Source organism: Gadus morhua, chromosome 14, assembly GCF_902167405.1.
Source record: "Gadus morhua chromosome 14, gadMor3.0, whole genome shotgun sequence".
NCBI classification, from domain to species: domain Eukaryota; kingdom Metazoa; phylum Chordata; class Actinopteri; order Gadiformes; family Gadidae; genus Gadus; species Gadus morhua.
In genome coordinates this window covers 5,844,617-5,857,116 of record NC_044061.1, presented here as the reverse complement: position 1 = coordinate 5,857,116, position 12,500 = coordinate 5,844,617, and the positions used below count along the sequence as shown (strand labels likewise).

General features: G+C 48.6%; 1 protein-coding gene across 1 annotated transcript in view; it reads right to left on the bottom strand.

Annotated features, from left to right (window-relative positions):
* Positions 1 to 12,500, bottom strand: part of baz2ba (bromodomain adjacent to zinc finger domain, 2Ba) — a 72,431-nt gene that overhangs the window by 23,437 nt on the left and 36,494 nt on the right. Inside the window, 9 exon segments of the mRNA XM_030376623.1 lie at positions 577 to 669; positions 1,475 to 1,697; positions 4,929 to 5,037; positions 5,430 to 5,508; positions 7,232 to 7,492; positions 7,772 to 8,603; positions 10,878 to 11,444; positions 11,698 to 11,910; positions 12,256 to 12,449. Of these exon segments, the coding sequence (XP_030232483.1) occupies positions 577 to 669; positions 1,475 to 1,697; positions 4,929 to 5,037; positions 5,430 to 5,508; positions 7,232 to 7,492; positions 7,772 to 8,603; positions 10,878 to 11,444; positions 11,698 to 11,910; positions 12,256 to 12,449 (2,571 nt within the window).

Below are 12,500 nucleotides of genomic sequence, written 5' to 3'. Positions count from 1 at the left end.
GATTTAGATTTCAATAAATCAATAAATCACATAAATATTATATAAAATATATATATATATTTTTTTTTACAAATAAATACAAATACAATTTTTGATACATTATCCAAATATTTGTGTTCAATCGTCTAATAATTATTATTATTACAATAATTACACAAATAAATTAAAACCAACATGAAAGGAAGGTTTGATGGTCTTTAACCGATAACAAAATACGAAGGGTCAATGTTAATATAATGCTTCTACCTCTCTTTTCCCGGCATACACTACAGCTATCGTGTTGGGTAGCATGCTATGTTATACACTCTATGGTAGCATGTCGGGGAGCAGGCTATATTATAAGGTATATAGCCCCTTTCACACATACAGTCTTTCCCTGCAATGTTCAGGAACATTTCCTGTATGGGGAGCAGGGATCAATCCGGAATGTAGTACTTGAGTAGGCAAACTATGAGTGAAAGGGGTTTATCGTAACATGTTGGGTAGCAGGGAATGAAATGAAGTCTATGGTAGCATGTTTGGTAGCATGCTATGCACAGTCTTCTATGGCAACATGTTGCTGTGTGTTGTGGCTACCTTGCTGCTTGCGGGCCTCTTTGGCTGCGCGAGCCATTGCCTGCTTTTCCAGTTTCCTCATTAGTTTCATTTGAGCGGCCTGGCGTGCTATCTCTGCAGATGGATGCAGAGAGAGAGAGAGAGAGAGAGAGAGAGAGAGAGAGAGAGAGAGAGAGAGAGAGAGAGAGAGAGAGAGAGAGAGAGAGAGAGAGAGAGAGAGAGAGAGAGAGAGAGAGAGAGAGAGAGAGAGAGAGAGAGAGAGAGAGAGAGAGAGAGAGAGAGAGAGAGAAAGAGTGTGATTTCAATGGGTTCTTGTTCAATGGCTTTGTGTTAAATGTTTAATAATAAACCATTAACCATATAAACTTTTTAAGTTGACTTTAACGTTGACACATTTTTACACAATTAACAATTAACCAACAGCTAACATTTTGAATAGTTAATATGAATCTCAAAAACTTGTGTAAACAGTAGACATTATTAATAGTTAATATGGATCTCCTTATTGTTGGCCTCTAGTTTGTAATAATAATGTCATCAACAGTAAGTTATTCGATAGTAATAAATCCTATAACCTTGGACCTCTAGTTTGTAAATATGTTGATTAGCAATTAAATTAATATGAATCTTCTAACCTAGTTTATAATAATATGTTAATTACCAGCAAATTTAGGAAAGTAATAGTTCATATAAATCCTCTAGCCTTGATTAATAGTTAATATGAATCATGATACCTAGTTTGTAATAATACATAAATAAAGACTAAGTTATTTAATAGTTATTATGAATTGTGATACCCAGTTTGTAATAATACATTAATAAACACTAAGTTAATTAATAGTTAAAAAGAAATCTGATACCCAGTTTGTTGTCATACATTAATAAACGGTTAGTTAATAGTTAATATGAATCCCCTCACCCTGGGCCTCTAGTTTGCGCAGCAGTTTGACCTCACTGGGGCTGGGGCCCTCCGAGGCCCCTGGATCGCCAACGTTTGGGGGCCTCCCCTTCCTGCGCCGGGACCCCTTGGAGCCCTCGGCCCCCGGCTGGCGCTCGGTGTTGGGGGGGCGGCCCCTGCGGCCCTCCATGGCCAGGAGCCGAGGGATGACCTCGTCTTCCTTCAACAAGCTCCAGTGTAGCCCCTACAGAGAGAGAGGTCGATAGAGAGAGGTAGAGACAGAGCGGGTTGAGAGAGAGAGAGAACAAGAGAGAGGTGAGATAAGAGAGAGAGAGTTGAGAGAGAGAGAGAGAGAGAGAGAGAGAGAGAGAGAGAGAGAGAGAGAGAGAGAGAGAGAGAGAGAGAGAGAGAGAGAGAGAGAGAGAGAGAGAGAGAGAGAGAGAGAGAGAGAGAGAGAGAGAGAGAGAGTTGAGAGAGAGAGAGAGAGACAGAGAGAGAGAGAGAGACAGAGAGAGAGACAGAGCGGGGTGAGAGAGAGAGAGAGAGAGCAAGAGAGAGGTGAGATAGGAGAGAGAGAGTTGAGAGAGAGAGAGAGAGAGAGAGAGAGAGAGAGAGAGAGAGAGAGAGAGAGAGAGAGAGAGAGAGAGAGAGAGAGAGAGAGAGAGAGAGAGAGAGAGAGAGAGAACAAGAGAGAGGTGACATAAGAGATAGAGAGAGAGTTGAGAGAGAGAGGCACGAGAGATAGGTGAGAAGAGAAGGGTATAAAAAGGAGGGCGAGACACAGTTGATCAAGTTGATGAGGTTACGTTGACTTGTTGATGGAAAAAGACACAGCATAAAATGCTAACTTACAGTAGCTATAAAGACAACAAAACATAGATAACCTATCCAAAATAGTTTAACATTTAACATTTCAATGCTGTATTATTTCTAGTTTGCAAAGTTAACTAGTGTAACAATAATAATAATCTACTACTAATAATAACAAAAATGTTATGTTAAGAATATAATCTTTATCTAATCTAAAACATTATCTATGTCTTTATGACAAAATGGATGCTTGCTATCTCTGACTACTCTAGCAGAGTCATGTTACTCTCTCCCCCGCTCTCTCTCTGCTCTCTCCCTCTCACAGAGATAATGTCATACATGGCTGGCCACCTGTGGAAATAAGGTCAGCTGATTATCCCATGACTTCATGCATGCTATGAACTACAATAAGAACTACAACTACACTTCTGCCCCAGGCCCTGCCCACACAAACTGCTAAACACATACCTGGGCCTCGCTCTACGTGGAGGGAGAACAAGAAGCAGTGGAAGAAAGGGGGAGCACACGAGAGAGAGAGAGAGAGAGAGAGAGAGAGAGAGAGAGAGATAGAGAGAGAGAGAGAGAGAGAGAGAGAGAGAGAGAGAGAGAGAGAGAGAGAGACAGAGACAGAGAGAGAGAGAGAGAGAGAGACAGAGAGACAGAGACAGAGACACAGAGAGAGAAAGGACGATAGGAAGGGAGAGAGAGAGAGAGAGGGAGAGAGAAAGTGGTAGAGAGCGAGTGGTAGAGAGCTGAAAGCATTCACCTGCGGTCCTTCTCTGGCTTCATAGAAGTCACCAACCCTTATCTTTGCACTGAAGCTAAAATTATCTCGCGTGAGTCCCCTTATGCCATTTCTGGATAGATACTATAGAAGAGAGAATAATACGGCCGTTGGTAAAAAATGTACAGACACAGGAAACGTGAAATGTGTGACATTGAAAATCATGTGGAGGTGAAGGCTAGCCGAGAGCTGGGAGCGGGAAGGAGCAGAGGTTGGGATATTTGTGCGGCGCTAATAATAATTGTGAGGTACACAAGCACAAAAGACTACAAATCCCAGAAGGCAGGGGTTCTGACATTGCAGTGCACGGCTCTGGCCCGTCTCAGTAGTGGTTCAGGGCTTTTATCGTTACTTAACAGAGTTATACCTCCATTCAGGGGCCCACCATCAGCCACTTAGTGGTTTATTAATTCTAACTAAATACGGTGTGCTATGTTTAATATAACAAAGCAGCAATTTTATTTTTTAAACTCATCCCATCTCATTTGGATATGTGATTTGCTGAGTTAACACATTATTTATACTTCCCAAATTGATTCTGCTACTTCCCGGTTACATGCTTGAACCTCTTCCCGGAATGATCTCCGGGATGAAGCCAAATTAGGGATGAGGTAACAAAAAAAACGGGAAAAAATCCCAAATCAATTCATTGCATTTAATTATCACTTACCTAACTGCAAATTGTAGGCCCCTAAATGGAGTCATGTGTGACCATAAATTATAAAAAACCTTCCTCAGCCCAACCAGAGACTCGTTAAGATTAGCTTCAAGATACACTACGCACGCACACACACACACACACACACACACACACACACACACACACACACACACACACACACACACACACACACACACACACACACACACACACACACACACACACACACACACACACACACCTACACTCGAGTGTTAAACCTGAATCTGTGTGATTAAGGCCACAGCTGTGCACCGAAAATCAGAATAGAAGAGCTTTTAAGGAAATAAGGAAGGCAGCAAGGGAGAAGGGAGGAAGGGAAAGGAGGATGCAGGGAGGGAAGTAGGGCAGGAGGGATGAACGATAGAGGAGGCGGGAAGGAACGAGTGAACGATCCAGCAAACCAAGGAAGGACAGCGCAAAGCCCCTGTTATAGGAAAAGGATTCTAGGGGTGTTGAATTTCTCTAATATGTCCCAGAGGGTCAAGAGGATAGGCGGGGCGGGGGTGGAATTATGAAGCACGATCATTTTTATGAATTCATAATACATCAGGCTGTCCTGTATGGCCAATGAGAATGGGCGGTGAGGCTAGCGTGGCTGTGGCTACTTTAGAACAGAGGACACAGAGGTTGTGTCCTCCTGTCATTGCTGAACGAAGCACTAGAGATAAACACTCCAGGCCCCGCCCTGGCCCGCCCACTTAACCTTTGCATTTCACACTTCCTCCTTGGGCCCCTGATTGCTAGCAATTATCAACACAGATTAGTATTTGTTTTTTTTCCGGATGTCATTTTAGTCTTGCTTAGCTTCTCCGCCTTCTAGTTAGCCTTGAAACACAGCCTGTGTATTATGGTTGATGCTAGGTCAACGGCGCTCACACATTGATGCTAGGTCAATGGCGCTAGCTCATTTGTGCTGGGTCATTTGTTCGAGCTTGTTGATGTTAGCACATTGATGCTAGTCACTTGTTCTAGCTCATTTATGCTAGCTCTTAAATGCTAGTTAATTGTTGCTCGGTCAATGATGATTGTGTCTATAATGCTAGCTCAATTGTGCTAGGTCATTGATACCAGCTCAATTATTATAGCTCATTGATTGTAGCTCATTGAGGCTAGGCCATTGATGCTAGCTCTATGATGTTATCTTATGGATGCTAGGAGGGGATGCTAGGCAACGGTACCTTCATGACGTCAGGGTACTGGCGTAGCTTCTTGCCACAGGGGGCGTAGTAGGCCACATCTCCCTGGGGACGGCCTCCCACCGTCTTAATACGAGTCTCTCTCTGCCACCTGGGGGTCAAAGGTCAAACAACAACACAGTGCCTTTAAGTATGTATGACTGTGTGTGTGTGTGTGTGTGTGTGTGTGTGTGTGTGTGTGTGTGTGTGTGTGTGTGTGTGTGTGTGTGTGTGTTTGTGCGTGTGTGTGTGTGTGTGTGTGTGTGTGTGTGTGTGTGTGTGTGTGTGTGTGTGTGTGTGCACGTGCGCGTGTGTGTGCGTGAGTGCGTGTGTGTGTGCGGCATCCGTCTACGTGTAAATGGATGCCTCACACACGCACGCACTGTATTGATGTATGTCTGTTTGTGAGATTGTCTGCGTGTGTGCTGGTGTGTCATACATGCGCGTGTGTACGTGCTTTTCTGCGCATGTGTGTCTGCCGGGTTAGGGTTCGCCTGTACATACCCCAGTTCCAGGGGTATCATCAAGTCCTTCTCATCAGTCTTCTTTCTTTTCCCTAACCCTGGATGGAGAAACATAGCAGCTATTGGTGCAAAAACAAAAGCACAACACAATGGCATCATCACACAGACATCATTACATGACACACAGGGCTAACCCAGGGCGAGCTAAACAGCAGGTACAGACAGAGAGCCAAACCCTGGTCATAGTATCGTACTAGGGTGCTGTAGGTGCACATAATAATAGTGGACAATAGCAGCAGTGAGCTGTATGCATATCTGTGCCAACTGTTCTCTCGTAGGCTGAAATAGCACAACAGAGCCTTGTGGTCATTAAGGTTGTACATTACGATAATAATACGCAATAATAATATTTAAACACGATACTAAAACTGTCTGGCTGAGTTACACAAGGTCCGAAATAACTGACACATTCAAACAGTGACAGATTGCCTAAAACTAAACTGAGAGAGAGGGGGAGAGAGGGAGAAAGAGAGAGAGAGAGAGAGAGAGAGAGAGAGAGAGAGAGAGAGAGAGAGAGAGAGAGAGACAGAGAGAGAGAGATAGGGAGAGAGAGAGAGAGAGAGAGAGAGAGAGAGAGAGAGAGAGAGAGAGAGAGAGAGAGAGAGAGAGAGAGAGAGAGAGAGAGAGAGAGAGAAGGAGAGAGAGTGACAGAGAGAGGGGTGAGATATGAGAGGGAGAGTTGAGAGAGAAGGAGAGAGAGAAAGAGCGAGAGTGGGGATGATAAGAGAGAGCAAGGAAAAGAGAAAAGACAGAGAGAAAGAGAAGAGGGTAGTGAGAGAATGGAATAGAGAGAGGATAGCGAGAGGGACAACAATAACGCTCTGTGATCTTCCTGAGACTGGAATGTCTCGGAGAACATTCCAGACGGGCCAGATATGGCGCTGCCAACCCTCCCCTGGGCCGGGCGATCCGGGGAGGAAATGTCTCCGATCCCACGGCCGTGCCAAACAAGCTGTGGGGCCGAGGCGGCAGGGTGGCAGTGCGGAGGACGTGTCCGTACACGACCAGGACGCTCTGGTTAAGCCAGAAGCACCAAGGCCAACTGCCTGCTTTTCAGCCTCACTAAAAATAACCACCGCCGCCGCCCTCCTCCTCCCCGTCCTCCTCCTCCTCCCGTCCTCACCTCCCTCCCACCCCCTTAGCTCTCGTCTGAGGGTGAGAGCGAACCCTGAGCTTCGCAGGAGCAGCGAGCGCGGCGCTAAAGCCTTAAAGGGACAGTACGCCGTGCTGGGGTATTAAAGTACAGGAACACACAGGTCTCACTGAATGTGTGGTGGCGCTGGGACTAATGTGGTGAAACCTAGAGAGGGTGTGGGGCCGGTGTAATGCTAACATTCAGCTGGTATGATTATACACAAAACTAATAAGCTTAATGCGATATTAGTTTATAATAATTGTGTAAATTGTGATTTCTTTGAAAGTGCTTTTACGGACACTTCAAACACAACTGACATATTAAGTAAAATCAAATATAAGGAAATGCGATTTCGGTTGATCAGTTCATGACAATTATCCTACTTTAGTTAACTTTGCAGGTTTTTGTTTCCCAAAGCAATTGACAGTGAATTCGGTTATTAGGCAGCAGGTAGGCTGTGGCCAGCGGGGGTCAAACCCAGAACCTCCCGTCTGGGAGTTGAAACCAGAGCCTTTCCCCTGGGCAGCATACACACAACAAGTTAAAGCGCCGAACTAGCCTACCCTAGCCTATTCAGACATGGATAGCACCATGCAAGACACAACACATTTAGCATGCTAAGCTAATACGTTAGCCTAGCGGGTTACCTGGGGGCGCGGCCAGCGTGTACGAGGACGAGGAAGCCGAGCTGTGATAGGCCAAGGCACTGGAGCCGGTGACCCCGCCCGGGCTCTTGATGACCTGCAGGTCGAGCGGCGAGCAGCTGGAAGCCGTGTGATTGGTGGAGGAGCCCAGGAGCTGAGCGCCTTTAGGGAGGCGCAGGGAGCTCTTCTCCTTCTTGGAGGAGGAGGAGGAGGAGGACAGACCTCCGGGCAGCTTCAGCTCGCTGTCCGTGCCGCTGTCCGACTCTGCGGTGAAGCGGCAGAGAGAAGAGAGTCATTGACGTATCGTCGCTAATAAGATAATAAGGATAACATCACTGGCTATTCACAATTCAATTCAAATTAATTTAATTGTACATAGACGGTGAAATGTCCCTACAATTTCAGCCTCTAGTTTCCAACTAATTGGATAATACAATTATCTATTAAGTTATTTAACTGTATCTGTATTTAATAGTATCTCTATTCACCGTTTGGTAAACAGTGATTAAAGTAGGACATTGGGGATCGAACAAAGAACCTCACCGGAGAGGCTGTCATCCGAGTCGTCTTCATCCTCCTCGTCCTCCAAGTCATCGTCCTCATCGTCTTCGTCGTCCCCGGAGTCGTCGGACTCCTTGTGGGCGGGGAGCCCGGCGGTGGGGACGCACATCCCGGGAATGCCCACCCCCGTGATGCCCACCCCGGGAATGCCCACGCCGGGGATCCCCATGCCCCCCTCCCCCCCGCGGAACAGGTCCACCAGGGACTGGACCAGGTGGTTCTGGGAGAAGCCCTTCCAGGCGGCCAGGTGGTCCACCTGCCCCGGCACCCCCTGCCCGGGCCCCTGACCCGGGGCCAGCCCCAGCCCCAGACCCAGCCCCAGCCCCAGCCCCGCGGCCCCCAGTGCCGGAGCCTTGTTCTTGGGGGCCTTGCTCTTCCGGGGGCCGTGGCCCCCGGCATGGGGTGAGGTAGTGGGGGGCCGCGAGGGGGCGGTGGCGGCCGGGGGCTGGGTCCTGGGACCCCCGGTGCTCAGGTTGACGGGCATGGCTCCGGGCTGGGGGGTGGGGTCCCGGCTGCGCGGGGGCGGGGCCTGCGAGTCTTTGCGGGGTTTGGTGATGAGGGCGAGGGGGGCTTCCTGAGTGGCGGTGTGGATGACCCCGTTGGGGTGGGGGGGCTCGGGGAGGCCCAGCAGGGCGCTGGAGAGGAAGAGGTTGGAGTGGTTGTTCTGGGGGAGGGAGGAGGCGGGAGAGGCGGGGGGGAGGGGGAGCGGGGAGGAGGAGGAGGAGACGGAGGACCTCTTGGGGGACTTGGTGGGGCGGGGCTGCTGCCGCTTCAGATCAGCCGGGTACGCCCCCGGTCCCTGGGTGAGGAGAGACTGGAGAGGGGGAGAGAGGGAGAGAGAGAGAGAGAGGGAGAGAGAGAGAGACAGCGTGAGAGAGAGAGAGAGAGAGAGAGAGAGAGAGAGAGAGAGAGAGAGAGAGAGAGAGAGAGAGAGAGAGAGAGAGAGAGAAAGAGAGAAGAAAGAGAGAGAGTGAAAGAGAGAAAGAGAGAGAGAGAGAGAGAGAGAGAGAGTGAAGAGAGAAAGGGAGAGAGAGAGAGAGAGAGAGAGAGAGAGGAGAGAGAGAGAGAGAGAGAGAGAGAGAGAGAGAGAGAGAGAGGGAGAGAGAGGGAGAGAGAGAGAGAGAGAGAGAGAGAGAGGAGAGAGAGATGAGAGAGAGAGAGAGAGAGAGAGAAAGAGAAAGAGAGAAGAGAGAGAGAGTGAAGAGAGAAAGGGAGAGAGAGGGAGAGAGAGAGAGAGAGAGAGAGAGAGAGAGAGAAAGAGAAAGAGAGAAGAGAGAGAGAGAGAGAGAGAGAGGGAGAGAGAGAGAGAGAGAGAGAGAGAGAGAGAGAGAGAGGAGAGAGAGAGAGAGAGAGAGAGAGAGAGAGAGAGAGAGAGAGAGAGAGAGAGAGAGAGAGAGAGAGAGTGAAAGAGAGAGAGCAAACCAGACAAAAATCGCGCAAGAAAGAAGGAAAGAGAGAGAAAAGATGGTGGATTGCAGGCAGGGAGGGGAGAGCGACAGAGAGGGGAAGGCAGAAGAAAACAAGAAAGAGGAAGGAGAAGGGAGGACAGAGTGAGGTCAGTGTTGCTGTCAGTTTGCATCAGTGCTGATTGTTTGGGCAGGTGACAAAACCACAATGGTGTACAGCGTAACGCTGTGCCCTCGCGCCTCCCGCCAAACACAAAGCCAGCGCCCGGCAGCCACCCAAGGCATTGTGAGCCACAATGCATGTCCCTCTGGAACTGCAATTATTTGTCTGGCTGTTTTGAAAGGCTGCATCGTTATTGCGCCATACATCTGGGGCTTTGGTTTTTTTTTTCCGTTCTTTTTATTTAAACTGAAGGCACTTTAGGATCAATCTCAGGGTCTAAGCTAGGGCAGGTTAGCAACGAAACTTGGATTTACACTAAACGTGATATGAAGTGAAACAAATCGGTTTCACAGACCATGAAATACAGAAAGTGTGGTAAAACCACGAGGGGAATCTGGCTCGTTGGCTAGAGCTCACTCTCTATAGGAAATACAAAAACAAAGGGAGTTTGAGTGGGTCGATTTTCAAAGTAAAAGTGGATCTTATTCAAGGTCATCTCGGTGACATGATGATTAAATTATAAAAAAGCTAAATATAAAATATAAAGAACTTTGTTGAGTAAAATGTCGAATCACAGTAAAGCTCAGCAAATTAGCAAGATGGCAGCTCCTCTGCCCTAGAGCAGTACAATGTATTAACATAACTACTAGTTTAGAAAAATATGTTAACTATCGCATGAAACAAATCAAATTCAAATAGAGGAACGTTTAAATATACCGTTAGGTTGCATTAAGGAAACTGAAAAAAAACCCTTACACAATACAATTACACAACATCATTTCAACATCACAACCTGACATTTCAAAACCGTCCCTCCGTGGGATTTTACCCATTACTTTTAGTATTTTGGATGGGTCTGTGTACATATATCAAATCTTGAACAAATATTATACAAATAAAACAATGTAGAAGATACATATTCATGTTTTGGCTGTTGACACACTCGGCTGCGATTGCCACGAAGTCTAAGTACAGCAGCTTCCTGTGACTAAGGCTCTGCATCTGAAAGCATCGCAGTTCCTCTGCTGAACCAACTGACTGTGCGGCGTTACTGCCAACACTAATGGCTGTACCACTTGGTAGCTGGCAGCGCTACCGATACCAATCTGTTCTGTTTCCTCTCTGCCTTCAGCGGTGCCACGCCTTGTAGGCAGAACACCGTGTTTTATACACCTGTGTACGCGATAAGGTACGCTTGGCCAAACAGCCTAGTAAATACATTTCTACTCCCATGAGAAGCTAGCAAAATCAAAGTAATGTTCTCTGGCTCTTAAGGAGCGTTGGGGTATAAGAGCGTTCCGGCTGTGTACTTCTACTGTATTTAGCAGACACTTTAATCCCCCCCAAAACATGGCAGTGGATTCAGGACGTATCACTCAGGCCCGGGGCCGGGGAGAACACATCCTAAACTCGAGGATGAATCGAAACCAGGGCCTTTCGATGAGCGGGTGTCGACCACAACCGGCCACTAGACTACCCCTCCAGTTGCTATAGCGACGGAGGAGGGTGCGGGGCTCACCTGTTTGAGGCGGAACTCGTTGATCTGGGCGAGCGAGGCTTCCAGTAGTTTCCGTTTGCTCGCCTTGGAGCCTCCCAGAGGCTTGGCCGACGCCCTCTTGGCGCCGGGGGAGGTGAGGGGGAGGGGCCTGGGGGAGGAGGAGAGGGGAGGCGGGGAGGGCCCCGAGAGGGGCTTGGGGGAGGAGCAGAGGGAGAGGGGGAGGTGCTGGGGCGAGGAGGGCAGTAGTCTGGGGGGCCGGGGGGAGGAGGCGGAGGTGGTCAGGGCGATGGGGGAGGCGGAGGGGGAGGAGGGGGAGAGGTCTCTGTGGGAGTGGCTGAGCAGCGGCAGGGGGCCAGAGCCCGCCCCGCCCGACGCCAGACCCGTGGACTGGATGACGCTGAAGTGGTGCTGGGGGCCGGCCTGGCGGGGGGGGCGGGACCGGGAGGCGTGGAGCGCCGGGGGCGGGGCTTGGGACAGGATGGGGGGAGAGGGGGAGTGGGGTAAGGACGGGGTGAGGTGGGGGGTCTTGGTGCTGAGGTTGCGGCCCAGCTCGTCCGCCTGCCCGCTTACAGTGTTTTGTACGACAACCTGCGGACAACAAGCAGGACTTTAAAACCTTGCATCTGAAAATCATCCATCTTGAACCAGAGAAGCACCCAGTCTGGATCTAGGAGGCCAACGCTCTGCACTCACACACTCTTACATAACCAGCCCACAGGTTAGGACACATGAGGTAGATGTCAGAAGTTTCCTAAACCCTGTACTCCCCCCCCCCCCGTCTGAAATATGCTGTATTTAATCTCTTCTGATGGAGACACGGTTTATTTAGTCTCTGCCTCACCTTTGTCTTTTTCTTCATCTTCCGCTCTGAGTCCGACGCGTCACTCTGCTTGTCATCGTCGTCATCGTCGTCGTCATCGTCATCGTCGTCGTCGTCGTCTTCTGCGAGGTCCTCCAGGTCGCTGCTGAGGGACCCATCGCTCGAGCTGTCCGAAGACGTGCCTGAATCGCTGTTATGGACCCCGGAGCCGTCCGCGGGCTTCTTACGGGCCTTCTGGGGGAGGAGAAAAAATAAATTAATTGAATTAATTAAACACTCCATTTATATTGCTGTTGAACTTCCACTAAATGCATTCTACATTTAGTGGACAAACATCCGCCAAATGTTCCTTCGCATCTCGTTCTCACTTTCAACATTTTTCTTTAATTCCTTTTTATTATTCCAAATTATAATTATTAATTTATCCGATTTCTCATAGCTCATTATTGCAATTACATGTGTTTCAATCAGATACAAAACCACTTAGATTAGTAAAAACTGAAAAATAGAAAAAAGAGAAAAATAACAACCAATAAACAAATAAAAAAACAAAAACAAAAATATTACAACTTGTCCCACCTTGTCTTTAGGCTTGGGGGGCTGCTTCTCCGGCCCGTCGGAGGGCTTGGCCTGCGGGGGGCTGAGGAGGGTGCTGCTGGGGGGCTCTGGGTGCTTGACCGGCTTGGGAGACGCCCTGACGGAGGAGGGGCTGGAGGAGAAGCCCTGTGGAGTGTGGGAAAAAACCCCGCTTCCATTCACCGCTCCATTCAGCCCTGCACACACACACACACACACACACGCACGCACGCACACACACACACACA